The 27295-nt window shown below is 46.4% G+C and overlaps 2 protein-coding genes across 4 annotated transcripts in view; one reads left to right on the forward strand and one right to left on the reverse strand.

The window, feature by feature from the left end:
- The first annotated feature begins 1215 nt into the window (after positions 1-1215).
- Positions 1216-18171, forward strand: padi2 (peptidyl arginine deiminase, type II). 2 transcript variants are annotated; one of them, XM_018725780.2, is made up of 16 exons: positions 1216-1458; positions 7956-8124; positions 9049-9118; positions 9868-9929; positions 10352-10469; positions 12855-13013; positions 13211-13401; positions 13560-13663; positions 13801-13912; positions 14046-14153; positions 14667-14818; positions 15072-15219; positions 15373-15466; positions 15575-15654; positions 16572-16703; positions 16922-18171. In XM_018725780.2, the coding sequence occupies exons 1-16, from the start codon at positions 1292-1294 to the stop codon at positions 17153-17155; spliced, it is 2100 nt and encodes a 699-aa protein (XP_018581296.1). In that variant the 5' UTR covers positions 1216-1291; the 3' UTR covers positions 17156-18171. The 2 variants fall into 2 exon arrangements, with proteins under 2 accessions (XP_018581296.1, XP_018581297.1); XM_018725781.2 differs by lacking the exon at positions 1216-1458 and adding an exon at positions 3226-3492.
- Positions 18172-18333: 162 nt separating this feature from the next.
- The window catches only part of LOC108918481 (rap1 GTPase-activating protein 1-like), a 51609-nt gene continuing 42647 nt past the window's right edge, over positions 18334-27295 (reverse strand). For both annotated transcript variants that reach the window (XM_018725779.2, XM_018725778.2), the window contains 8 exons: positions 26735-26812; positions 25589-25698; positions 25245-25361; positions 23719-23854; positions 22974-23076; positions 22749-22831; positions 22296-22343; positions 18334-20958 (listed from right to left, as the gene is read on the reverse strand). In XM_018725779.2, coding sequence (XP_018581295.1) covers positions 22335-22343; positions 22749-22831; positions 22974-23076; positions 23719-23854; positions 25245-25361; positions 25589-25698; positions 26735-26812 — 636 coding nt within the window. In that variant the 3' untranslated portion in view covers positions 18334-20958; positions 22296-22334. The remainder of the gene's footprint in view (positions 20959-22295; positions 22344-22748; positions 22832-22973; positions 23077-23718; positions 23855-25244; positions 25362-25588; positions 25699-26734; positions 26813-27295) is intronic.

Here is a 27295-nt window from a genome sequence, read left to right on the forward strand (position 1 = left end):
ATTTCTACTTTTTAAGAATAAATATGGAAGTTTTCCAAAGACGCTGGAGAGAGTAAATGGTATTTTGTCAGTAGCTTAAGGCGGTGGGGTGAAGTGACTTTGTAATTATCTTGTAAACCAACATTTTCTGAACGATGTCATGTAAAGACATGAATCCTTCAGCCGCCCTTGGTTCCTACACGGTCCACTTTACACGTTGTCGGTGGCACCCAGTTTCTGAGTTCAAATGCTCAGTGTGGACTATATATCGGACCTGATTCGACTAAATGTCTCCCTCTGGACAGGGGACGTGGAGAAAAAGACAAGGAATTTGCAGTGTTTCTCTTCTTGCCAGATGGAATGCATAATTGTTAGGCATTCCTCACTTTTGACATGTCTCAACAGGTGAGACCCGTCTGGATGGATGGCGTTGAAGATTTCCTGATTATTAACATAAATTCCTGCTCATCCTTATAGAGCACACACACACACACAAAAGCACATTCCATAGTTTTTTAAACTCAGCACATTTTTTATGGTTCGTCTTTGAAACACGAACATTTAGCACACGTCACTTCTGTTTTCTTGTGTTTAAAGGAATGCCTTAACAAGGTGAAAAGGATGCAATGAAGTGTGTAAAAATAACGGTTAACCCTTTTTTCCAAGGGAGTTTGGGGTAGCCAATGAAGCAGGAGTGATTTTAAACTGATGGAGCAAAAATGAACAGAATGTCTTGGTCCTTCTGGTTCAGTGGTTGTGTTGATGACCTCTGTTTCCACACATCCGTTCAGTTCCAGAACCCGCAAACCGGACACAACTATTACAGAATGACTGGTCCCCCATGAGAGCTTTTCCGCCCGCCAATGTATATTAAATACCTGGATAAAGCTTTTGGTGATTCAGAAACGACCTCCTCTGCTTCTCCTCCTCCATTACTATCAGCAGACCTGCTATTACACAGTTTTTCACAGCAGATGTCTTCATTTGCTGGTTATTTCTGAAACAAAACAAGCACGGCCACATTGTCTGTGCTACAATTTGCTTATCGCTTAAAAGTGACATTTGACAGTATTATGAATCATGTCCATTAATTGTAAGATATGTCATAATCATTGGAACTCCACGGTGCAACTCAGGTGAGCAGCAGCCTGGTTTCTCAAGAGTTAAGGTGGCAAAGTGCTAAAGTAAACTAGGTTTAGGGTGTGTGAGCTATGTTAGCACACGCCACCTGCGTCTCTGAAAACAGGCTGACTGGAAAGCGTTCCAAACCCCGAGCTCGGTCCACGGTGCGATTGCGGTACGAGGTCCAGAAATGCAGCAAGTTCAACAAGAAACTGGGCTCCCCGCGCATCTCAGACAGTCCAGGCAAAAAGCCCCAGAAGATTCGAACCTGTGTCAAAGGACATTGCGGCTGGAGTGTGGGAAGGCAGTCACCGCATTGTATGTTGTTGGTACACAGCTGAAAGTGTACCTGTACAGGTAAAGGTAGACAGAAAAGGAGTTTTTTTTCATTATTATTATTATTATCACTGCTGTTTTATGGTAGTGTACTGGTTAGCTCTGCTGCTTTTGGACCCCAAGGTTGCAGGTGCAAATCCCACCTCCAGCTGTAATACACTTTCGCAAGGTATTACCCTAAATAGTTCCAGTAGAATTACCCAGCTGTATAAATGGGTAAATAAGTGTAAATACTTTAAGGCTGTAAGTCGCTTTTGAGAAAATCTCCAGCTAAATGAATAAATGTAAATGTACTGAATGAGACAGGGGGCGCGGTGGCGCAGTGGGTTGGACCACAGTCCTGCTCTCCGGTGGGTCTGGGGTTCGAGTCCCGCTTGGGGTGCCTTGCGGCGGACTGGCGTCCCGTCCTAGGTGTGTCCCCTCCCCCTCCGGCCTTACGCCCTGTGTTACCGGGTTAGGCTCCGGTTCCCCGTGACCCCGTATGGGACAAGCGGTTCTGAAAATGTGTGTGTGTGTGTGTGTGTGTGTACTGAGTGATTGATTTACTTTCCCACCATCTGGCAGTAAAAGGTTCCCTGCAGGCTCTTTGAGTCTGGATGTGCTGAAAAAGCAGCAGTTTAAGTTGCTTTGGAGAAAAGGTAAGTATAATGTTCCAGATAAGCGTAATGCTGCTCTTATGTTTCTCACTTCAGGTGGAAATGTAACTGGAAGGTTTTGGTTTAAGTAATTTGCTTGTGCTTTACATGGATCGCCCCCGATGATTTGAATGGATAAACTGAAGTTACAAGTGTGTGTTTGTAACTACTGTACAGTGCTGATGATCTGGAAATGAACTATAACATATAGGAACAGCTGGTAGTGTAGTTGTTAGAAGGTGTAAAGGTGAGAGGGGGTGTGGTGGCATTGGCGGGATTGGCCTGTGCTTGCTCTCTGGTAGGTCTGGGGTTTGAGCCCTGCTTGGGGTGCCCTGTGATGGACTGGCATCCTGTCCTGGGTGTGTCCCCTCCCCCTTCAGCCTTGCACCCTGTGTTGCCGGGTTAGGCTCTGGTTTGCTGTGACCCTGCTTGGGACAAGCGGTTTCAGAGTGTGTGTGTGTAAATGGGTAAGTACCTGTGGGTAAATTACTTGGGAGAAAAGCATAAATTAAACAGACAGCTGATAGTGTAGCGGTTAGAACTGCTACCTTTTGATCCAACGGTTGCAGGTTTGATCTCCAGCTGTTGTACCCTTGAGCAAGGTACTTACCCTCAACTGCTCCAATAAAATTACCCAGCTGTATTAATGGGTAAATAATTTAAACCTTAATACGGTATATTTTGCTTTGGAGAAGTGTCACTTCAATGAATAAATGTAACTTTAAGGAAAACATGGATAGTATATATTTACTTTTAACAAGATGCGGTGATTATAGACAAAAAGGTTATTGCGATTAGAATATGATTTATTATTATAAGGAGACACTTAGGATAGCAGGTAGTGTCCTATTCGGGGCTGCAATTTTGCAATTTGCAAAGTGAGGGTCCCCGGTTCGGGTCCGACTTGCTTGGTCAAGGTACTTAGGCTGAAGTGGTGCAGTAGCAGCACTCTGCAGTATAAATGAGGTCATCGGTATAAAACTGATTATCTAACTCTCTGCGCCTCCTTGGACAAAGCATCAGCTCTACCAAGGTTGATAATAATATTTTCTTTTATTATAATGAAAGAGGAGTACAGTGTTAGAGCAGGTATCTGGTTACGCCGATACAGTGCCACCCAGCGGGAAAGCCGCACACTGCATGTGATCAAAGAGCTCGCGGCCACAAGTGCCTCTCACTCCTGACCAATCAGCGCAGAGCGTAACGGCTTCTTATCGCCAGGGACTTACCTGCGGCGCCCGTGACCAGCCTGGACCAGGGCCAAGCCAGCGCGCGCTGGAATCGGCGGCTTCCTGGTGCATGTGTTTCGGCGAGTTCGGGGCGAGACGATGAGCAGGACTCGGACGCTTCGCGTGCAGTGCGGGCGGAGCACGCGGGCGCTTTATGTGCTGGGCACGGAGCTCGCGGTGCACTTACACAGGTAAAACCGAGTAAAAGAGAGCGCGAGAAGGACAACGCCGGTTTCTTCCGTGAAGCGCAACACTCACTTTTTAAACTTGAAATATATACGCATATAACCATATGTGAGATATATTACGTGAAAGTATTATTTTCATACGAGTTCGTATTGGAAAAACGTCATTAAACGTGTACAAATAGAGATATAAAGGGTAATTTCCTCCAAATGGTTGCGCGCGCGTGCTCTATCGCTTCCAAAAATGAAGGTGTGACGAAGTATTGTACGTTACAAGATACTGTGTGTCACTTTAGTGGACAACGCTGAAGGTACTCAGAAATGTTTCCTTAATAATACAGCATGTACATTTATAAAAGAACAACAATAAATGACAATAGTCACAATATGAATAACAACAAAACAAAAAGCTGGTAGGTATGTTGAGCATTATCAGAGCAGAGGTGTACAAATGTTCAATAAACTAGACTAGCCTGTGTCCCACAATGTCCGTGTATAACTCTACTGGTATATTGTTGATAATAATTTTGTCCCCCTGACTGAGAAGATGTTACACTCTGTTGTTGTGTGTTTCAGTGAAGTCATGTATTCAAGGAACCTGCAGTGTATTGAGTGTCTTTTACTCTGTGTGTGTGTGTGTGTGTGTGTGTGTGTGTGTGTGTGAGAGAGAGATACTGAAACCTGACCCAGGGCTGCAGTCCCTTTGTGTCCGAGGACAGTCTTTCGTATTCCATTGTTTAGTGTTGGTGCCCAGAAGCGTTGGGCCTGTCACCTGTCACGTGTCACATGTCACCTGTTACCTGTCACACCCCACCTGAGCCACACACTCAAAGCTGCTTTCCCAAATTGTTCAGTCTGCTGGACACGATGACTGAGAGCATGACCAGGAGGATCGATTTCTACATTCAGAGGACATTTACACTCATTCATTCTGCTCCAAAGCTACGCGCAGCGTTCAGGTTCAAGTGTTCACACACAAAGGAGTGCTTGGAAAGTGGGATCAATGACTGGAAGATTTCTTCCCCTCGACATTTTCGCTACTGTATATTTTGTCCATTACATGCAGCTAGATGATTAAACCCGACTGCTGACCTTCAGTCTTTAGTTATCATCACAAGAAATAGCTAGCCTTTCATTTTCTTTTCTTCACCATAAAACGTTTCCTTGACTTTGTAAAACCACAGTGCGAGTGACACTGAGACTGTTTTATTTATTTACAGTAATAAACAGTAAGTAATAGTAAATGTATGTGTTACCGACAGATTAATTTTCACCAATACGAAAGAAAACGTGCGTAGAAAAAATTCTTAATGAACGGAGGTGTTCGTGTCTCATCGAATCGCCTTCAATACTTATTTTTTGTTGTCCTTTGGTATATGCAAGTGCAAATATGGTAAAGACAGCAGTACTGTGGGGTAGTGGAATGCATCTCTTTATAATGTTTTTTCCCTCAAAGAAACTAATTGTGTTCTTTTTCAGAGGATGTCATTAGTATTCATTGCTCATTCTAGAGTCGATTGTCTTGTGCGTTGTGTTGGATATTTGTGTTGGAGTTCTGTTCTGCTAGACATGAACGCCTGCTTTCTTTCCTCTTTTTGGCTGTTGGAGGCTGACCGAAACTCGTGTCATTCAAGGCCGTGACAGCGTTCTGTTCCCCTGGAAGAAAGAGCACTCATATCAGGAGAAATTGTACATGTAACAGAACGTGTGATTTGTGTCTTAAAATTTGGATAGGGAGCTTATTTGTAATGTATGTAAGTATTTACTTGCACGACAAACGCCTTGCTGGTCTGCAAGCGTCTCTCAGAAATCTCTTGACTTTGTTATTGGGATGTAAAACTTGAAACGATTTACTATGTATTCTTTATGAACAGCTCAGCAGGGAGGGGTTACTAAACATCATGGTACTAGCGATGAGGGGTTAGTGATCACAGTATTGGTGGTCAGGGGTTGCTAGTGATCAAGTACTTGTAATCAGGGGTTGTAACCCCTTATCACTAGTACCATGATAACAAGTATGCCCTGATCACTAGTCTCATGATCACAAGTAACCCCTGGTCACAAGTATTGTAATCACTAGTAACCCCTCATCACTAGTACTGTGATTACTCATGATCACGGTAGTGATCAGGGGTTACTCATGATCATGGTACTGGTGATCAGGGCTTACTTGTGATCATGATACTACTGATAAGAGGTTACTAGTGATCATGATACTAGTGATCAGGTGTTACTAGTAAGCACAATATTAGTGGTGAGGAATTCCTATTTATTAAGGATATTAGTGATGAGGGGTTACTAGTTATAATGGTACTAGTGATCAGAGGTGACTCATGTTAATGGTAATCATACTTTGACAATTGCCCTTTCAGGTAGTGTTCTAATATTCTGTACCTGGTTCCTCTCTGTCTTGGCAGGACTTTGGGCAGGAAATACACGCTTAGTGAAGGAGCCAAACAGCTCAGAGTTGGTTTCTTTGTGTTTTTCCTATAAAATTAATAGTAATTAGGGGGTTTGTTTTTCAGGAATTCACCTTACAAGCTGATCTTCAGGAACCAATTATGCTCATTATGCAAGGGAAGCCTGTTGACGGTTTTTCCTGACAATTTATAAAAATGCAGACATTGCCTTGGGGATGGCGTAACACACACGCAGTCTGAAACTGCTTGTCACAAACCGGAGCCTGAACCAGCAACACAGGTTGTGGGGATGGAGGGGAGGGGAAACACCCAGGACAGGATGCCAGTCTGTCGCAAGGCACCCCAAGCGGAAATTGAACCTCAGACCTGCCAGAGAGTGGGACCCGGCCAAGCCTGCTGCACCACCACGCCCCCCATGGTGTAATACAACTGTAAAATATAATGTGTGTGTGTAAGGCTGGTTGCGTAATGGTTAGGGGTGCTACCTTAGGACTAAAAGATCATAGGTTCAAATCCCTCTTCTAGCTAAAGTACTCCTGAGCTTACTTATTTACTTATCCTAAATTGTTCCTGTGACATTACTAAGCTGTGCACATGAGGAAAATAATTGCTTTAGAGAAAGAATCAGATCAATTAATAAATGTATTCCACTGTGGTGGATGCATGTGACTATGACTAATCATAATGAGTTAATATTTGTATTATAATGTTCTTGGAATTTATATTTCTCAGAAATGAGCCTGAGCTTTTTGCATGGGTTTCATACAGCACAGTGACCACCTTTAAGTTGGTCATTTTATTGAGAGGCCTGTCCTCAGCGCTTCTCTCACTGCTTGAAACTTGAAACACTTCCTGACTGGTTACTGAGTGACATTTGGCTACTAACTGCTGCATGAACAACAGCACACTGCTTAGAATATAAAACATATATTGGATTCTTACCCTGCGATGGACTGCCATCTCGTCCAGGGTGAACCCCCCTCAGCCTTGTGCTCGATGCTTCCGGGATAGGCTCCTGTTAACCGCGACTCTGCTCAGGTCAAGCAGTGATTGAAACAGGATGGATGGATGAATCCTGAACTCTAGAGCAGCGGTCCCAAACCTTTTTGGTACCAGGGACACCGGTTTTTTTGGAAGACAATTTTTTCCACGGACTGGGGGGGATGGTTTCGGGATGATTCAAGCGCATTACATTTATTGTGCACTTGATTTCTATTATTATTACATTGTAATATAGAATGAAATAATTATACAACTCGGATTCTGACTTAAAGCCTGCCACCAGATGCAGCTTAATTGTCACTTGCCACTCACTGATAGGGTTTTGATATGAGTCTGCAAGCAATTGATTTATTATGGTCTCTGTGCAGTCAAACCTCTCTGCTAATGTCAATCTGTATTTGCAGCCGCTCCCCAGCGCTAGCATCACCGCCTCGGCTCCATCTCAGGTCAGCGGCAGCATTAGATTCTCATAAGGAGCACGCAACCTAGAGCCCTCATATGCGCAGTTCACAGTAGGGTTTGCGCTCCTATGAGAATCTAATGCCGCCGCTGATCTGACAGGAGGCGGTAATGCGAGCGATGGGGAGTGGCTCTAAATACAGATGAAGCTTTGCTCGCTCGCCCGCCGCTCACCTCCTGCTGTGCAGCCCGGTTCCTAACAGGCCGCGGACCGGTACCAGTCCGCGGCCCGGGGACCCCTGTTCTAGAGGGTAGCTGAGCATGCTGTTTGATATACAGCGCTGCTTTCAGTTTCAAGTGTTATTGTGACATATATTCCAGGAATACAATTCTCTCTTCCTACAGTAATGTACACTGGGGTGGGGGAGTGCAGGGAGGGTCACAGTTTGTGTAACAGTAGAACACATGAAAATTCCTTGGTGTCTTTAAATATGGTTTGGATCACACAGTGCTCCTAAATATAGAGGGTTACTTGAGCGCACTGGCACCGCGCACCCCAGCTGGACCAGCTCTTCTCTCGATTTCGATGGTGGCTTTAAATGAACAGCCTTTGCAAGTGAGGGCAACGGCGCCGCATTTCTGTTTCAGGAGCGCCCCCCCTGGTGCCAAGTTCTTCTCCGTGAAATGCAGCCCTACGGTGCAGTACAGGATCGAGAACTCTCCCCAGGATGGAGGAGGAGAGACCCCCATGCTCACCGAGAAGTCCATTCTCTTCATCACGATGGCGGCGGCGAGCGAGCAGCCTGGAGAGAGCAAGGTCGGCGGGTTCCTTCAAGCTGTTGGGCCTTCTTTTCTTTGGGGTTGCGATTTCCCCTCTGCACCTCCCGCTAACAGTGACTCGCCACACTGCTGATGCAGAAACTCCATCTCTGTACCTTGGAGCTCGTATTTGCCACAGTTGGCGTCTTTGTCAGAGCCTTTGGTGTCAACATATCAGCTAATCCACAGATACAGTGGTGACTGAAAGTATGTGAACCTCCTGTGTCCCTTAGTTTTACCAGAAATTGGGTATTTAGTGAGAATCAGTGTTTCTCATGTGACATAACAGGAGTGTAATGACCAATTCCATATGTTGCTTTAGAGGAAATCATGTGTGTAGTAGAAACACACAAGTAGTGCAGGTGAAAAAATAAGTGAAGTCCAAGTTACACTGGTTACACCAAGTAGGTAAGTATAGGGAGAGCTGGTACTGTAGTGGTTAGAGGTGCTACCTTAGGACCCACAGGGTGCTGGTTTGAATCTCACTGTGGGCTGTAAAAATAACCCCCTTTGTACAAATGAGTAAGTAATTGTAGGTAAATCAACACTGAATGTTGCTTTGGAGAAAAGTGTCAGATAAATGTAAGAATTGGGTGTGTAAATCATAATGCATTTGTTTCAGTATTTTATATGAGAATAATGACCATTCCGGTGGGTTCACACACTCCGAAGCAGCACTGTATGAGTGGATCATCAACCCTGGTCTGACACAGCAAGAAGCAGAGTAATGAAATTAACTCTGATGTGGTTCAGTTTTACACTGGATTTGCAGTAAACCGATGGGTGGCTACACTATAGTATGAGTCTAGGTTACACCTTTGTGTTGACTTATGGGCACAGCTGTCAGAGAAGAGTGTCAACACCCTTTTGAAGATGCGGGAGGAGACAGGCCTGTAACTGCCGTGTCTCATGCCGCCTACAGCTCTCCGTGAGGTTCTATGGACAGAAGATGGAGAAGGTGGACACGGCCGTGGTTCACCTCACAGCTGTTGGTAAGATAACGGATGTGGGAAGTCCAGTCTGTTCCCATTGCGAGCTCTGCAGGGCTGCTAAAAAACCCCTTTTCTTTAAATGCTTTCTCAGTCATGGAAAGATAAGAGATTATGAGTTGTAAATGATTAACTATGAATTACACTAGCAAATATTTGTGTAATTTTCCAGTGCTTGGTTTGCATGTATAACTTCGTGGTGTGGAATTTTAGAAGTAACGATTTGACTACGAGGGATGCGGTGGCACAGCGGGTTTGGCCAGATCCTGTTCTCCGGTGGGTCTGGGTTTTGAGTCCTACTTGGGGTGCCTTGTGATGGACTGGCGTCCCGTCCTGAGTGTGTCCCCTCCCCCTCCAGCCTTATGCCCTGTGTTGCTGGGTTAGGCTCTGGCTTATCTGTGTGATTTGACTATAGAAACACAATAGCTGTAGCCAATAATTTAACTGAAAATCACTGTACAATTTCTTACTATTGTGCAGTATTAGTTTTCACCGTTGAGTTTTTTAAGATTAGTAGACTAAATTAAATCTGGCAGCATATTTCATTCACTTTAAAGGCTTTCATTTTAAATCAGTTGTCTTGACTGCATGAGGGCAAAGTAATTAAGCATTACAATCTAATGTTTATTCAGGATAATTTGATGAAGAACTGGAATAGCTTCTCCTTTTTTTTTTTTTTACTTTGGCAGAGAACAAACATTAAGACCTAATTTATTTTTTGTGTGAATGAACACAGTCCTGTTCTTTGGCAGAGATCTCCCTGGATGTGGATGCTGACCGAGATGGCGTTGTCGAGAAGAATAACCCCAACAAGGTGGGCTTTGTTTCCTTTGTCCAAAGGACACTAGTTTTACTGAGAAAGGGGTTGAAACAAGGACACGGACCTCTTTTCCCACGCATACAAAGACGTATTTTGCCAACACGGTATGCTTTTGCAGACAGTCTGCTTTTAGTGGTCAATGTTGCTGAATAAAGAGTAATTCAGTAGATCGATAGCCAGATGTTGCAAGTTGAAATCCCAGATGGGGCTCTTCCGTTTGATTAATACATCTTATTTGACTTGTCACATTTCAATTCATGATCCATTTATTCAGTTCCATATTTTCATTAATCTGTTTAAAACTGTGCTAATTCCTCATGTATTAAGTGTGTGTGTTGGTAAAACGAGGGGTGAGAGTTCCCCTTTTTGCCCCGTTCATATCAGCCCATGTCTCAGAGTGACTGTGAACCCCACAGGGCTCATGGAAGTGGGGTCCCAACGGACATGGGGCCATCCTCCTGGTCAACTGTGACTCTGAGTGGACCATCAAGAAAAAAGTCGACAGCGAAAGCGAGGAAATAACAAGAGTCTCGGGTGGGTTTGAAAACATTCCTCGGGTAATTGTGTGCCCTGAATTCCCCAGAGACCGAGAAACAGAGCTTCGGAACCCCTCATCATGGAGAATGAAGGGTTTGCTGACTTTTTTCCTTTGCCGGGCACTGAAGCGCCTTTTTTGCTGTTTCCTGGCTTCCCTGACTCAGTTTTGCTTCCTCTCTCAGTTGTAAGAGTCAGAGGCTTCAAGAACACATTTAGCCAGTTTGTAATCTGCCTTTTTTTGTTTTAATAAGCTTCCTGTCTCAAAGTGAGAAGAAGCTTCTGGTGCCGTATGGGTTGAATTGCGCTCCACTTGGTCAAAAAACCTACGGCTGCGTAGTTGAGCTGTAAACAAACCATTTGGGTAGAATTTTCTTCAGAAAGACTGGTGTGTGGCCACAAGCATGTCGTTTAACAGTAAACAATCCATTTGGTTATAAATGCCTCGCAAAAGACCATAGAGAATCGTCAGAGGTCTAGGATTGCATCCCCAAAAACTGCAATCAGTAGCTTTTGTGCACAAAATTGAAGGGAGACTAAAAATATAACATAATACATAAACGTAAAGCCACTGATCTCTGCCGCACCCAAAGGCTCCAGGACTTAGACTTATTCTCTTACCTGATGCGTTTCCTTTAAGCTACTCACAGTTACTGACTCATTTCTAGAGTTTTTTTTTCTTTTTTTTTACTGGAGTAAAGCAAGGTAAGTACCTCAGTGCAAGGGTCCTACACCTGTAGGTGGGATTCAAACCTGTAACTTGTGGGTCCAAAGGAAGCAGCTCTAAGGACTACACTACCAGCTGTCCCCAGCCAGGGGTGGGGACTCCCCTACATGTTGAGTGTATATGTGTGTAAAAAGTGACCTTGTGTAACACTGGTGTAAAGTCATTGTTTTTCGTGCTCTGGGAAATTATTAGGCGTAAGTAGTCAATATTTGGCAGCATATTGTAATCTATGTACTTAATAAAAGATATTCTCTTTCCGTGCACAGAAACTAGTTTTGACAGCAGCGTTATAACTGTTTATGTGTTACTCCAGAAGCACAGCTTTCATTTAGGGTGAAAATTAATCTTTTTCTAACACTGTTTGGTGGATAGACCTCTAATTGAATTTAAATTATTCTGAAACTACCGCTACAGAGCAGAATAAACTGATGGCGTTCATGAGACAATGAAACAGTAACAACTAGCATGCAAAAAACACAAGAAAATAGCTACTTGTGTAGGTGTTAGTGCTCTTGCCTTTGGCACCTATCGTCAACAACCACTCATCCCAAGCCTTACCTGGCAACACAGGGCACAAGGTCAAGGGGACACACCCAGGATGAGATACCAGTCCACAGCAAGGCACCCCAAGCAGGGCTTGAACCCCAGTCTCGCTACACAGTATGCACCAGCTGAACCTGCTGCGCCACCATGCCCTTCGACTACAAGATAACAGGTTCAAATCCCACCTCCAGCTGTAGTACTGTTATGTCAAGTCAAGTCAAAGCGGCTTTATTGTCATTTCAACCCTCTACAGCTGGTACAGAACACAGTGAAACGAAACAACGTTTCTCCAGGACCGTGGTGCAACATAAAACAACATAAAGTTACTTACACAGGACTACATAAAGTGCACGTGTGCAAAACAGCACAAGACAGTACAGTCATTACTAAACAAAACAATAAACATAGTAAAAAAACAGAAGATATTATAATATAATAATAAATACTATAGATATAAATATACGCCAAAAAATTGCAAAGGGGGTGTAATGGTGTACAGTTGAGTATGGATGTTTGTGTGTGTGGGTTGGTGTCAGTCCAGTCCACCCAGTCCATGTAAGGTACTTCCCCTAAACTGCTCCAGTTAAATTACCCAGGTGTGTAAATAACTGTAAGTTACTTTTGAGAGAAGTGTCAGATAAATATAAAATATATCTGGATGAGAGATGTTGATAATCTGCTGTCTTTGAAACATATACAGTACAAAATACTGTCCATCTCTGGCTCATGAGGATGGAAGTCCTTCTGATCTTAAAATAAAAGTCAGTTGTCTGATTTACACCTGAAAGTGAAGTGCTTTGCAGTGCAAGTAATGACTGGTAAAGGGTATGGACACCTGTCCCTCTCGGTCCAAACCACTGGGCTGTAACCTTTTCCTTTTGAGTTGTATTATGTACTGCTGGTATGTCTTTCCATTACCCTAGTATATCGATTATTTCTCTATGTTGTTATGACCCAGGTCTGTTAATGACAAAAAAATAATTAAAACATATGGGTAGCTGAGGGGTAATAGGATGCCCTAAAGCCCTTGGTTGTCGATGTTGTGTACGCCCACCTTCTCGTGTGGTCCACGAGCAAATCCCAAGTTTGTGACCTTGTCCTGTGCCTCTCTGCAGACCTCAAGGACATGTCCCGGATGCTTCTACGAACCAGAGGGCCCTCTCAGCTGCCTGAAGGCTACAAGTTGGTCATGCACATCTCTCAAACAGACAGCGAGGGCATCAGGGTCTTCCAATCCCGGGTGCAGTCAGGGGGTGCCTCTCAAAACCTGCTTAGTAAGTCCCGTGTCCCTCATCATCCTGGTACTGCCTGGAAACCTGAATGTGAACGTGAATGTGCCAATTCCAGATCTTTCCGCGATGAATGACTCCAAAACTGTAAGAGCCAAGCATATTGCTTGGAGCACATTTTTTTTAATGTGGAAAAACAGATTCGGCGAGGCTGACGGGAACATGCTGATGTGTTCCTACAGAGAAGATTATCTACAAGACCTTCCTTAAGGAGTTCCCTTTGGTGCTGAGCAACAAAGTTCTGTCCCAGGAAGTGCCCTACGTAGGGGGTGTCGCTGTGACAGAGTTCTTTGTGGAGGGTCTGCGGTTCCCAGACAAAGATTTTGATGGCCTGGTCACTATCCACCTCAGTGTGCTGGAGCCCATCGCCCAGGTCGGTGTGCTTCATGTGTCGTTCAGAAGATCCGGCTGTATGACCACTGTAGATCTCATGTCTCTCGGCTGAGTGCTCATTGCTGTCCTTCCTGCAGTGTTGGTGGCAGAACACTGTTTCCCTGTAGTAGTACAATGTGTCGCTGCTGTTTTGGGCAGGACTTCCCAGAGACGCCCATCTTTACAGACAAGGTGGTGTTCCGCATGGCCCCTTGGATCATGACGCCCAACACTCTGCCCCCAGTCGAGGTGTTTGTGTGCAGGTGAGAGGAACAGCAACCCCAGTGCCAGAGGGGTATGGACAGGATCGGTGTCCATGCCTCTTCCTGCTCGGTCCCGTTACCGAAAGCAGCGATGGTGGCACCAGCTAAAATGTGCTATTTCTTTGGTCGAATTTCAGCGTGTCAGATAACTACAAGTTCCTGAAAGACATGAAGAAGTTGGTCCAGCAGAGCGGCTATAAGCTCACGATTTGCCACGAGTACATGAATCGAGGAGACCGTTGGATGCAGGTACCAGAGACGAAGGCACTCGGATGATCCCCTGGTGGAGCCTCGCAGAAGCATCACAGACACCAGTGATTTATTCATCCCGTTGAGGACCAGTGTGTTGGGTTGTGTGACTCCTGCCTCTCTCCCTGCACAGGATGAGATAGAGTTTGGCTACATCGATTCTCCTCATCAGAGATTTCCTGTGGTGCTGGACTCCCCACGCGATCGAGAGCTTGGAGAGTTCCCTTATGAAGTGCTGCTGGTAGGAAACACAGCTACACGGACTGCGTGTGACATGCAGGAATCCGCTCAAACATACGCAGTTACACCATTGGGAGTAATTTACTCTGGATGCGTGTGTACAATGTAGCATGTAGTGTAGTGTTTAGAGCTGCTACCTATGCACCCAAAGGTCCGTGGTCCCAGTTAGTGCTCCGTTATGCTTCACCCGAAATCTTTGGTCTCCAAGGTTAGGTAATCATCTTCACCATGATTTATCCACTGATGCAGCAGGGTATTCTTACTGTGCCAGTTTGGTTCACTTGATCAAGGGCGCTACAGCAGAAGGTGACATCCAACGGGGGGCCCTCAGATGGTAGGGGGACGACACTCAGTAGTACACCACCCAGCTGTCCTCAGGGCATCCGGTCGCATAGTGGTTAAAGGTGCTGCCTTTGGACCGCTCTTGGCCAAGCGAACACTTAGCAAACTGGTTTTACCACGGGAACCCGCGCACACTCACCGACCTCTGCTTTGATTCGACTCGCCCCTCAAGGGTCCAGACTTCGGCTATGTGACCAGAGTGCCTCTGCATGAGGAGGTCAGCAGCCTGGATTCATTTGGCAACCTGGAGGTTAGCCCCCCTGTCACAGTAAACGGGAAGAGTTACCCCCTCGGCAGGATCATCATCGGAGTAGCCTTTCCCACGTAAGTACCACGGATCTGGGCCTTGCTCAGCGCCGGTCCCGCTGAGCCGCCTGATGGTAGGACTTGAGCCTAGAGGCCTTGATGTTATGCAGGGAAGCATAATGGGAGTCATGGGGTGGAAAGAAAGTGGTATTTTGGGGTAACTGAACAAATTCTGGGGAAAAAATGTCAGTATTGTAAGGCAGTGTAGTGTACACTTGAAAATAACAATGTAAGAAATTGGACTGAACGATCATCCGTGTACCTCCATCAGGACCGTCCAGGGACGAAACATGACCAAAGTAGTCCAAGACTTTTTGTGGGCTCAGAAGGTGCAGGAGCCCATTGCGCTCTACTCTGACTGGCTCTGCGTGGGTCATGTGGACGAGTTCATGACTTTTGTCCCAGCTCCAGATAGAAAGGTACGCCCAGTCATTTTTTTGTACATTTTAACACTGGACTCCATCAGTTCTGTCTCAAGAGCTCTGTTGCGGGGGGCTTTCTGAAGAAATGGTGCACTGGCGAAATACAAGGTGGAGGTGAATAGTGCATCTACTGATGGTGTTTTCTGACAGGGGTTCAGGCTGCTGTTGGCCAGTCCAGATGCAGCATACAAATTGTTCAGAAGGCTGCAACAAGATGGCCATGGACAAGCCAAGATGTTTGATGGTAGGATCCAAATGGACAGTTTTCCCTTTAATTTATTACTTGACCATCATCTTGTACCATCACTTGATAGAATTTATGATGAGCCTTTAATAAGGTCATCTTCTAAAGGTCTTGGAGACACTGAAGAGATTCCCCTGGACGACCTCTTGAGTAACACTCAGCTCCAGAATGAAAACAGTTACGTTCAGGTAAGGTTCCGATTTGGACCTGCATTAGTAACGCACATTAATTAATAATAGCATATTAATCATTTGGTGGTATGGTGGTGCAGTGAGTAGTGCTGCAACCTTACAGCACCCTGGTGGCTCCGGTGTACGTTCGAATCCACCTCAGTCTGTATAGGGTTTGTATGTCCTACAAGGGTTTCCTCTTGAGTGCTCTGGTTTCCTCCCACAGTCCAAAGATATGCAGTTCAGACAAATTGGCAATGCTAAATTGCCCATTGTGTGCATATGTAGCTGTCCTGTGATGGACTGGCATCCTGTTCAGGATGTTGTAGCCCTCCCACCCCCCACCTTTTGCCCACTGATTCTGGGATAAGCTCCAGACCACTGCGACTCCGACGAAGACAAATGTTTAGCGGAAGTGAGTGTGAGAGGAATATTCTCTACAGTCAGTCACAGCTCACAGTGAATTTGGCCTGAGGTCACTGATAAAACTACACACACACACACACACACACACACACACACACACACACACACACACACACACACACACACACACACACATCGACTGAAACGGCTTGTCCCAAGCGGGGGTTGCGGGGAGCCGGAGCCCAACCCGGCAACAGAGGGCACAAGGCTGGAGGTGGAGGGGACGGGATGCCAGTCCGTCACAAGTCACCCCAAGCAGAACTCAAACCCCAGACCCACCAGAGAGCAGGCACAGACCAAACCCGCTGTACCACCACACCCCCTGCTGTTAATACAATAGCTAATATTTCACACATAGAACAATTAAACAGTGGCTACATGTGTGCATTCGGGCAGCAGTAACATTACATGTATTTTTGAGGGTTTTCTCAGAAACATCATATGGTAAATGTGTGGCAACAGGGTTTATGGGGAATATGATGATATTTTGATGATATTTTGACAAACAGAGCTGTATAGACTGGAACCGGGATGTTCTGAAGAGAGAGCTGGGCCTGGATGACGACGACATCATTGACCTGCCCATCCTTTTCAAACTGTTGGAGGAGAACTATCGGGCTGCGGCCCTCTATCCTGACATGGTGAGGCCCCGCATTGTGGATCTTTAACTATTTGTGCTGACAAACACACTTCGGGAAGGTCCTCATCGCCAGGCATTGAAGTCCGTAGTCTGAAAGCTTTGTGGGGCACAGTGTAACTATTGAGTCTTGATACTTAACCTCAATTCCTTTAGTTAAAAAAAAAAAATCACTGTATTCTTCTACACAGGGATCAGTGTGTCTTGTTTTGCCTGTTCCAGGTGAACATGATTGTGCTGGGTAAGAACCTGGGCATTCCCAAACCGTTCGGCCCCAAGGTGAACGGCCGCTGTGCCCTAGAGGCCCATATGTGCTCTTTGATGGAGGGCCTGGGCCTCCGCTGCACTTTCATCGACGACTTTGCCTCGTACCACAAGAAGCTGGGCGAAGTGCACTGTGGCTCCAATGTGCGCCGTGAGCCGTTCCCCTTCAAGTGGTGGAACCTGAAGCTGTGAGAGCCGAGGATGGTCCCAGGCGGAGGGATGGGGCAGCAATTATCAGCAGTCCTTGGTGGTGGTGACCGTGCTGGGGAATCAGGCTGGTGCAAAGGGCTGTAAGTGGTGTATGATTCTATACTGCTTGCATTTATCTGACACTTTTCTCTAGAACGACTTAGTTATTTACTCATTTATACGTAGTGATGTGTAAAACTGATTATTTAATTGAGTGTCTGCAGTAAACTGCACAAGGGTCAGCTGGTAGCCTACGGGTTAGAACTGCTGTCTTTGGACCCAAAGGTTGCAGGTTTCAATCCCACCCCTAGCTGTAATACCCTTGATCAAGGCACTTGCCCTAAATTGATTCAGTAAAATTACCCAGCTAGGTCACCTGTCTAGTGCTGGTACACACCATGCAGTTTACCCCAGGTGACCCCAGCGTAGCTACACACTCCGTCATTGTTACAACACAGTAAAACTAACTCGGAACAGACCGGAAGGTGAAAAGATCACCAAATTACATATACATTTATTCATTTAGAAGACGCTTTTCCCCAGAGCGACGTACATCTCGCAGAAAAAATAATGTATTCATTCATTACAGGATTCAAATGAACTCTGAACTGTTGTCAAAAGCCGTGTGGAATTTTTGGAGAATTAACTGAAACATCTAAAGAGTTTGGGTCCTAAACCAACAGTCTGTGCTGATTGCGTTTATGCGTGTGTGTTCTGCTGAAAGGGTTAAACAGTAACACTGGGTCACTTACGGATCACACTTTTAAACACTTAAAAGGGAGGGGGAAAAAAAAAAAAAAAACTTAGATTAAGTGTGAAAAGATCATAATGTTAGTGGAATCTAGTATTTTTAATCATATTTTTAACCATTTTAACATAAAATTACTTCTCTAGAATGGTTTGTGCTTTGACTTTGTTAACCCTTTCACTTCATGGTCCACACCTTGTACTTCTTCTGTGTCTATTGGTAATATTCCCGTGTTGGGAGAGGGTGTATATCACAATAAAATTAATTTACTCCAGCATTTTCATGTATTGAAGGAAAATCTTGTCTTGATTTTTATCGAACTGGATTGTGCGATCTAACAAAACGTGTGGTAAAGACAGGGAAAAAAAAAAATCATACCATCATGCAGAAATGGACTTGTTTTTGTCTTAATTTAATTTTTTCTTTTGTCCGTTATGTACAGAAGAATTAATGCATTATGTACAAATATGACTTTTGAACAGGATCTCAATTCAGCAGTTAAAACCAAAGCAACAGTTACAATCATTGTTTCAATGAGTCACACTGCAAGTGCAAAAGTTCCGGAAAACGAAGGACGTGCTGTGGGTCACATGGCTTTTCCTCATTACTCAGATTCCTCCCCCCCAGGAAACAACAAACAACGGAGAAGAGAACCTGCAGGGGGTCCACAGGACGTGGCGCTGCTTCGGTCCAAACCCGTCAGGGTGCAGGAACCCGCCGCCCTTTTACACATACACACAATAAACTGTTTTCGTTTTCAAATTGTTTTCGAGCCCAGTGCTGTTGGACCTTTGAGATGAGCAGACAGTTGAGCGCTGTCCTTTTTCTGGTTCATCATGGTGTCCAGCTCCACTATGTCTGGTTTTCATAAGTGAACGGGCAGCACACGTACTCCCAGAGTGGACATGGCCGAAGAGATCTTTCACAGAGCCAAAGATCTTCCACGTTGAGGGTTTGGGCCTCATCGGGACTTGCGTGGACACCAGGGAGACTGAGAACTACAGGACGACTGAATTTGGACCTGGAAAACCCATGAACCTGGAAGGCTGAGTCCAGGAGGGTACAATTCCAGAAAGGTGCCGGTGACTGAATGTAGTGATTAAGCTGAAAAACTCTTTCCCTCCCAGCTCCTGTATGTGAGCAGAGCCAGAAAACACAATGGACTCGGTATCACGGTATTCCAGAACCAACAATGTTTTTTTTTTCTCCATTTCCCAGCCTCCCAACATGTCATAATTTGGCACATGTAACATTCACCTCCATTTATTACTTAGGACCAGAGTAAAACTGCAATTATATTGCAATCGGGCTTTTTATATCGTTTATTGTTACTGAAAGCAGCTTTCAAAGAGCACAGACACAGCCAGACGGACCGTTGAGAACGCACGTGGAGCACGAGAACAGCAGCAGAACGCAGTGGGTCGCGCTGCGGACACGATTATGTACAAAGTTCGTTCGGGTCGCCCAAGGAACCCTGATCTCGTACGTTTTACATTCAGCCGGAGCGCCGAGCGCCACTGAACTTCCTCCTCTGTCTCCCCAGCCATCGGCCTTCAGGACAACTTGATTTAAAAGGCAACATCAGATTTCACAGTAGCAAAGCGTTCCATGATCACACTGGAAGTCCGGGCCATGTGAGCTATTTGACGGCTTCCCTAAATAACGGCACCTCCAGTGACTCACGTGTCTTTTCCTAAGAACGTCTCCGGAAAAAGAAATAGGAAATCACAACCCAAATTACACACAGTCCCGTCTCTTCAATCGGAGAAAGTCACCGCAAATACGTGTTTTCTTAAATTCAGGTTTGCGAACCAGCATTTAGATTTTTTTCCTCCATTTTTTTTTTAATTTGTCATCATGAGGTCAAACTCTACGCTGTATGTCTGTACATCCTCAATATATACATAAATTAACATGAAAATTAACTTTAAATCAGACTGGAAGCCGCTACGTCAGCTGTCCCCCCACGGTGTAAAAAGACGTTTACTTCCTCCAGCCAGCAACACGGTCTCTTTGGTACGAACACGAGAAACACACAACTTTCATGTACGAGAAACGTCAAGGTACGGTTCACAACATCGGCCACATAACAGCGTAAATAAAGGACAAAAGGTCAAAGGACACCGTTCGAAGGAGCCTTGTGCAAAGTAAAAGCGCATAACCTTCACCGGAAGCAATCTGTGTGTTGTGTATATGTGTGTGTGTGTGTGTGTGTGTGTGTCTGTGTGTGTGAGAGAGAGACAGCGGTGCGGAGATCCATCTTGCAGAAAATCCACGCTTCCCTTGTGACGACTCCAGCAGGTGCCAGAATTAAACGTTGCTTTTCATTGCCGAGCTGCGCTTTTGCTCTAAAACGTATTGCATGACTTTTGAAAGCGCCGTTTCCTCTGATAAACACTATTTTTACCCTCACAGATGTTTTTCATCAGAATATCCCTTGTGAGCACACACAGGGGTCCCTCCTGACGTCCCTCAACCGTTCACAGTGTACGCAGTCCAGCGCTGATGACATTTGCTGAAGCCACAGGGAGGCTCTGCTGCTGAACACGGGATTTTGCAGATTAAGTTGATCACGATGACGATTTCAATTTTGCATAAGCAGCGATGGCAATTCCTCGCCCCCCAAGGGACCAGGACACATGCAGGCCACGGCACTCGTTGGGGACGAGTTTTTGTCCTGGTCGCCTCCACGCAGTTCGGCGTCTCCGCCGTCAGTGGCGGCAGAAAAGTCAGGTGACGGTGGAGGGATCGTCTGCGGACAGCGCGGGCGGAAGCAGAGACGAGCATGGAATGAAGCGAGCGAGCGAGCGGACGGACGGGCAAAGGAAACACAAGCTCAGAGGGAGGTGGTCCCTGTCAAGCGCCCCCCTGTCCTCCGTCCAGGTTCCCGGCTCCCTGCTGTAATTCTGTGGGCGATCGCGCCGCTGCCTGGACCGATGTTGTGGGTGTTACCGTAGCATCACCGCCTGGTGGCAAGCTGGCTGGGGTACTCGTTCTCGGTGCAGCCGAACACCCTCCTCCATCCTGACTCCTCCGCTGGGGGTCCCTTATGGCAATGCTGGGAGCACAGAAAGGAGCCCCGTGAGTGTCTCGCAGCAGGACGCTCCGTCCCTGGTGTCCAAAGTCTGACACCGCGAGACTTGCAGAAGCACGGCGGTGCAGCGGGGACAAGACTCCAGGAATGCGTCTCACTTGGCGTTTCTCCCCTGACCTTTCCATCATAATGTCCGTCCAGCCCACGAGCTGCTGCCTCGTCGACGTGGACGGACGCCAGCGGAAGCGCCGGATTACGACGTGCCGCAAGAAAGCGCTGGAATATTCCTGATCGGCAGGGCGGCCCAGTGGAAAGAGCAGAGACAGGTAGCACCCCAGCCCCGCTTCAAGAAATGACCGCAAACGCCCGGACAAAACAGGCACTTCCACCACATTGGTGCTTTACATAAAACGATGTAAAATAACAGTGTTACAACATGTTTCACAGTTCATAGCCATGTCGATGTTTGCGTCGATTATGATCAGTTAAAGTCAACTGATTAGAAAAATACCACTAGTTCTTCTAGACAGTCAGTTTTAGCCACAGGATCTTGCTTTTGCTATTTTATAAAATTTTTCAAGAATTTATGCTCAAGCATATAAGGAACACAGATTTCAAATGCCATTAACAAACACACACACACACATACATCATCTGAAACCGCTTGTCCCGTACGGCGTTGCGGGGAGCCGGAGCCTAACCCGGCAACACAGGGCGAAAGGCTGGAAGGGGAGGGGACACACCCAGGACGGGACACCAGTCCATTGCAGGGCACCCCAAGCGGGACTCGAACCCCAGACCCACCAGAGAGCAGGACCCGGTCCAACCCACTGCACCCCCGTGCCCCCAACCTATTAATGAACCAAAAAAAAAAAAAAATTACATAGATATTCTGGAACATTTTAGAAAAGCACTGAAACATAACTATTGGAAGATTCTAGAAGGCACCAGGACATTCTAGAAAAAAATCTAAATATTCTTGGAAGCATCAGATCCTAAAAAGTACTGGAATATTCTGTTTGCAACCCGGTGCCAAAATTCATCAAAATTTGCTAATGTCAAGAATGTAGAATATTTTTCTATAAATTAACATATATTTTGAACTAATGCCAGAAGTACGATTAATGTATCAAAACTAAACAGAATGGGGGGGGTCAACATAACATTTTTCTACATTGTCTTATTTGATATTTTTTAGCCTACAAAATGCACCGTCACACTGCAAGTACTGTTGGACAATGGAGTTATACTTCAGAGCCCAGTAGCTCTCTGTGTGTGTGTGTGTGTGTGTGTGTGTGTGTGTGTGTGTGTGTGTGTGTGTGTGTGTGTGTCTCCCCAACCCACACGCGGCAGTGGCTCACCTGTTGATGGATGTCCATGAAGGGCTCAGGCAGGAGGGACTAGCAGTTCTGCTCGGGACACAGAGAAAGGCAGCACCGTGAGACACTGTGCTGGACGACATCAGGACAGACTTCAGGGCACGGACCTCGAAACACGAGCACATCGGAGTGCGGTGCGGGAAGGGCCTCCATCACCAACACACCTTCATTAGTCCACGGTGTGTGACAGGATCATCCAGAAACACACACACGCACACACAGAGCCGTGGAAACACAGTCCAGGCGATATACAGTGATTGCGGGCTGCGTTGCACTTGCTTTCGAAGGAAGGCCCGTCCACCCAAAGCAGGAGGAGGCTCTATGGCGGTGGGTCAGAAAGCCTGCTGGGACTGAATGTGGACGGCAAACGCGGTGCGGGACACACCAGGGGCGTAGAACATGCCACGAGACCAAAACATTTCTCTGCATCCTCACCGAAGAGGACTTGTCCTGGGAGCGCTCCGGTTTACATCGGGTCTCGGGCCTGGCTGCTTCGGTCGGGTGTGGCCGCCCAGGGGCTGTGGAGACATGGGACGCACACTCTGTGATCAGGGTGAGACAAGAGACACAGCCAAAGAGCTCACGTAGCTGCTGGACCGCGAGACGCTTTGGCGGGAGGCGAGCTGCGAACCCGTCACCCGGGCCTAGAGCCTCTCTCACCTGGCGAGTTGCTCACGCTGCTGCTGCTGGCACTGTCCTCCACCCAGGAGCTGTAGACAAAGGAGTCCCGCTTATGTGGCGTTCCAGCAGAGGACAGGCTCTCCTGCAGCGAGAACGGAGACACACGCTCACTCTCTCACACACACACACACACACACACACACACACATGTATGTACAGTGCAGCTTGAAAGTATGTGAACCCTATGGGGATGCTCATTATTCTTGTGTATAAAATATTAAAATAAACATACAAAACCAAAATACTAAATCAGAAAATGTATAAAATGAATGAATGACCATGATTTACACACCTGATCCTACTTACCTACTTGGTGTAACCAATGCAACTTGGGCTTCAGTTATTTTTTCACCTGCACTACTTGTGTGTTTCTACTACGCACGATTTCCTCTGAAGCAACATATGGAATTGATCATTACACACCTATTATGTCACGAGAAACACTAATTCTTTTTAAATAACCATTAAAGTGAGGGACAGAGGGGTTCACATACATTGAAGCAGCACTGTGTACAAAACTTTCCTTTTTTCTCCAGCGTGAATCCAGTGAAAGACGGTGATTCACAGCTCTCTATGATCCCCAGAATAACAGTTAAAATTATCTGTTGTGACACATCGAACTCGATGGACATGGAACTCGACTCAATGGTTCTTCCATCCATCCTCCTGTCCTATTAAAGAAGACGGACTGCGGCGGGAGCGCCCCGATCGGAAAGGTGCCCACCAAGCCGGTGTCGTACTCCTCCACGGCCTCTTGCTCGTTCTCCTCCACCACGCTGGCAAAGCTGCTTGCGTTGGACGAGGAGCGGGACAGGTCGTTTCCTTCTGGGATGGAGGGAGCCCTGCAACACATGGCAGAGCTGCACACCTGGGTTATTCTCTCACTGACTGTTATACATCTTATTTTATAACATTATTATTATTCATTATTTTATTTTATCCCATCTTATGTCTTATTTTATCTTACACTGGAACTGCATCTCCCAGATTGCATGTCTTCTCAATACCACCAGGTGGCAGTAGAGCCCCAGTAGTGGACAGAGAGACACATCTGGACTCCCATCACTGTTCAACTGAACTGCTCATTTCTAGGTCTCCTAAGTTTGAACTGCAGATTGTCTTTTATTACTTGATTTTTATCACGATTACAACCCACGGTCTGAGGTTGAAATTCCAGTGATTCCTGAGTATTGGAATTATTTCCTCAGTTTGAAGATTCCCATCCTGTCCCACAGTAAAGGGTCCACCTATTTTGTGTTGTTTCCATCGCTCAGATAAGACCTAGACAAGTTCAAGGGCAGCTGGTAGCGTACTGGTTAGGTCACAGGTTCAAATCCCACCTCCAGCTGTAGTACCCTTGAGCAAGGTACTTACCCTAAATTGCTCCACTGAAATTACCCAGCTGTATAAATGGGTAAATCACAGCAGGTACACTAACATCGTAAAGAAAAAAGACTGCACAAGTCTCCCGAACGTGGCGCACGTCACTTTGTATAAAAAGCACATGTGACTGTGAAGCACAACAACTGAATGCTCTGCGCCAAAAATCTACAGCACATACTGTCCCCCTATTTATTTGTTATTTATGCTCCTACAGCTCACGCCACTCTCTCTGGTGTTTTATTGTTTCTCTTGCTACAGTGTAAGTTATGCCCTGTATAGTTTTCTTTGTACTGTATATTATATGTAAATATTTAGTATTATTAATATTGTCTGTGTATATTGTATATTATGTATATTGTTGCCATGCTCTGGCCTGTATACTGCACTGTCTTACACTGTATGTCCCACGTGGCACAGAAGTCCAAGAGAATCGAAATCTCGTTCCCCTCTAAGTCGCTTTGAGTAAAAGCATCAGAGAAATTAATAAATGTAATTCCTTGTTTGGTGGAGTTGGTATGTTCTCCCTGTGTCTGGATGGGCTTCCTCTGGGTGCTCAGGTTTCCTCCCGTGGTCCAAAGAAATGTGGTTTAGTGAATGAGAGACTCTTAATTGTCTGGTGAGTGGTGCTACTCTGCAATGGACTGGAGATCCATTGAGTGTGTAGCCTCCCCAGCCTTGTTCCCAGTGATCCCAGTATAGGTTCCTGCCCACTGTGACCCTGACCAGGATAAGCAGTAAGGCACTGCAGGAGCTCACCATATGTTCTGGACCCACAATGCACCTCATGCAAATGCAGTAGTAATGAAACTGAAGTGAGGGATTCAAGACTCCTGGGGTAAATGAGAGCGCTCGCAGTGCGCCACTCACCTGTTCCTTGTGGTGGGCATCTCGGGAGAGCTGTGGTTGGACGAGTTGTCCGACTTGGGATCCTGAGAGACGTGTCCGCTGTCAGGTGTTTTCTGCGTGCTGGGGGAGCACTCTCTGCTGTGTGTGTGTGTGGGGGGGGCGACAAAATAGCATGTGTACATCTCCACTGATGCAGCTGAAGAGAGGTGATCCACAGGATACACTGCACTTTCCCCCTCCAGTTTCCAATACTGTCCACACCCGAGGACTCTGTCTCTCGTCCTGAGCTAGACGCTCCGTTCACCGACACCTTCGATCCTTCCTCTGCCTGCACTCCTACTGCCCGTAACATTCGTCCTGCTCACCTCCTCTCCTGCACCTCCTGAATGTTCTCAATGCCGATGGCGCTGCTCCGACGGGAGCTGAAGGGCCCGGACTTCTTCCTGGTGGGGCTTTTCCCAGGAATGATCAACGACTGAGAGAGACACGGAAAGACGAAGGTCAGAGGTCAGCGCACCGCAGCGCGGTACCGTCTCTACGGCGAGGATCAGAAAGTGGTGAAGACAGGACCTCAAAGAGGCTAAAACTTCAATTATGCTGCAGTAAGCTAATGAATCTTGAATAATGAAAATGTACTGAGAAGCGAGTTATTTGCAGGTACTTTTTGATGGAATGATGCCATGTGACCCAAGCACTGTTGCTCTCTTTTGACAAGCAGTGCAACGTGGGAGTCTAGGAACTTCCCCGAATTCTGAAGTTCGGCAAAAACACACGACTGCATGAGGAAAATCTGGTCTAGTGTACATCTAACACCACCAGAAATATGTTCAGTGCTTTTAAACGGAATCGGTGGCAAGACTAACTAGTCATCTTTACTCAGTTTCAGCACCTATATCTGCAATGTTATTATTGGCCGTCATTACTTGAGGTGAAGAACCCCTCCGCAGATACTGCTCATCCAAATCGCAAAGGACCACTTCGCTAGTGCGTGGGTGAACACGCGTCCCTGCCCGCTGATCTCTCGCCGAACTTCACTTTCGGCCTCATAGCTGTGAGCCTGAACGCCGATCTTTACTCCAAGCGTACAACTCTTTGAGAAAGTAATGTCTTCCAGTGGTCCACTTCAGTATTTCACTTCATTTCACTGCCTTTCGCTCTTGCCGTTATCACAAAGCTCGTAAATGCCGAAAATCATCTAAATGCCTATCACGTGCGTGCCCTTCATCGGAACTCTGCACCTGAGGTTTGTGGGCTCTGTTCGTAGCTGCCGAGGAAAGGGAAGGGATACCGAGTTGGGTATTTGTGCTGTTAACCTGGAGCGCTCGAAATTCTTCATCTAAGAGAGCTGCCAGGGAAAGAAAGCCTGGGTGCCACTAGACATGTACGTCTGCAGGAACATGTAGCGAGTCCCCGTGGGACGGTGTCTCGTCATGCACTAAGACAGAATGAGGGCAAAGGAGCAGAGAGAGAGAGAGAGAGAGAGTGAGAGGGAGAGAGAGTTATACATGAACCTCTTCTATGGTTCCTATCCCTATGGCACTGCCGCGGCGTCCGTATCTACTGGGACTTTTCCCCGGGACAAGCAATGACTGAATAGGATGGAGAGACAGAGAGAGGGGGTGGGAGAAAGGAGAGAGAGAGAGAGAGAGAAAACAACAACATGACATTTCATGCAGCAGGTAGCATACAAACCGCAATGTACAAAACAACGGCATAAAATGAAAAAATAAATCATCAGGCAAAAGGAGGAGGCACATCGAGGGCCGGTGGCGGAAACGCGGGACAGGAGGAGCCCGAGTAGAGCAGGGAGCCCAAAGCGGAGAACAGGAGAACGACACCTGTTGGGGGGAGCAGGGTGGAAAAGGCTGAGGAAGAAGAAGGCAAACACCAATCCAGGAGCTGAAGGCAGGATCGTGGGGAGAAGAAGAGCATGGAAAGAGAGAGGCGAGGAGGTGAGCAGGACACCGATCTGGGCACTGAAGAGCACAGCAGAGCGATGGGGTTGCCAATGGTGCAGTGGCTTCGCTGCTCAGGTCAACACTCAAAAACCTTAACATTTGCAAGGAGAAATG

Source organism: Scleropages formosus, chromosome 22 (genome assembly GCF_900964775.1).
Source record: "Scleropages formosus chromosome 22, fSclFor1.1, whole genome shotgun sequence".
NCBI classification, from domain to species: Eukaryota; Metazoa; Chordata; class Actinopteri; order Osteoglossiformes; family Osteoglossidae; genus Scleropages; species Scleropages formosus.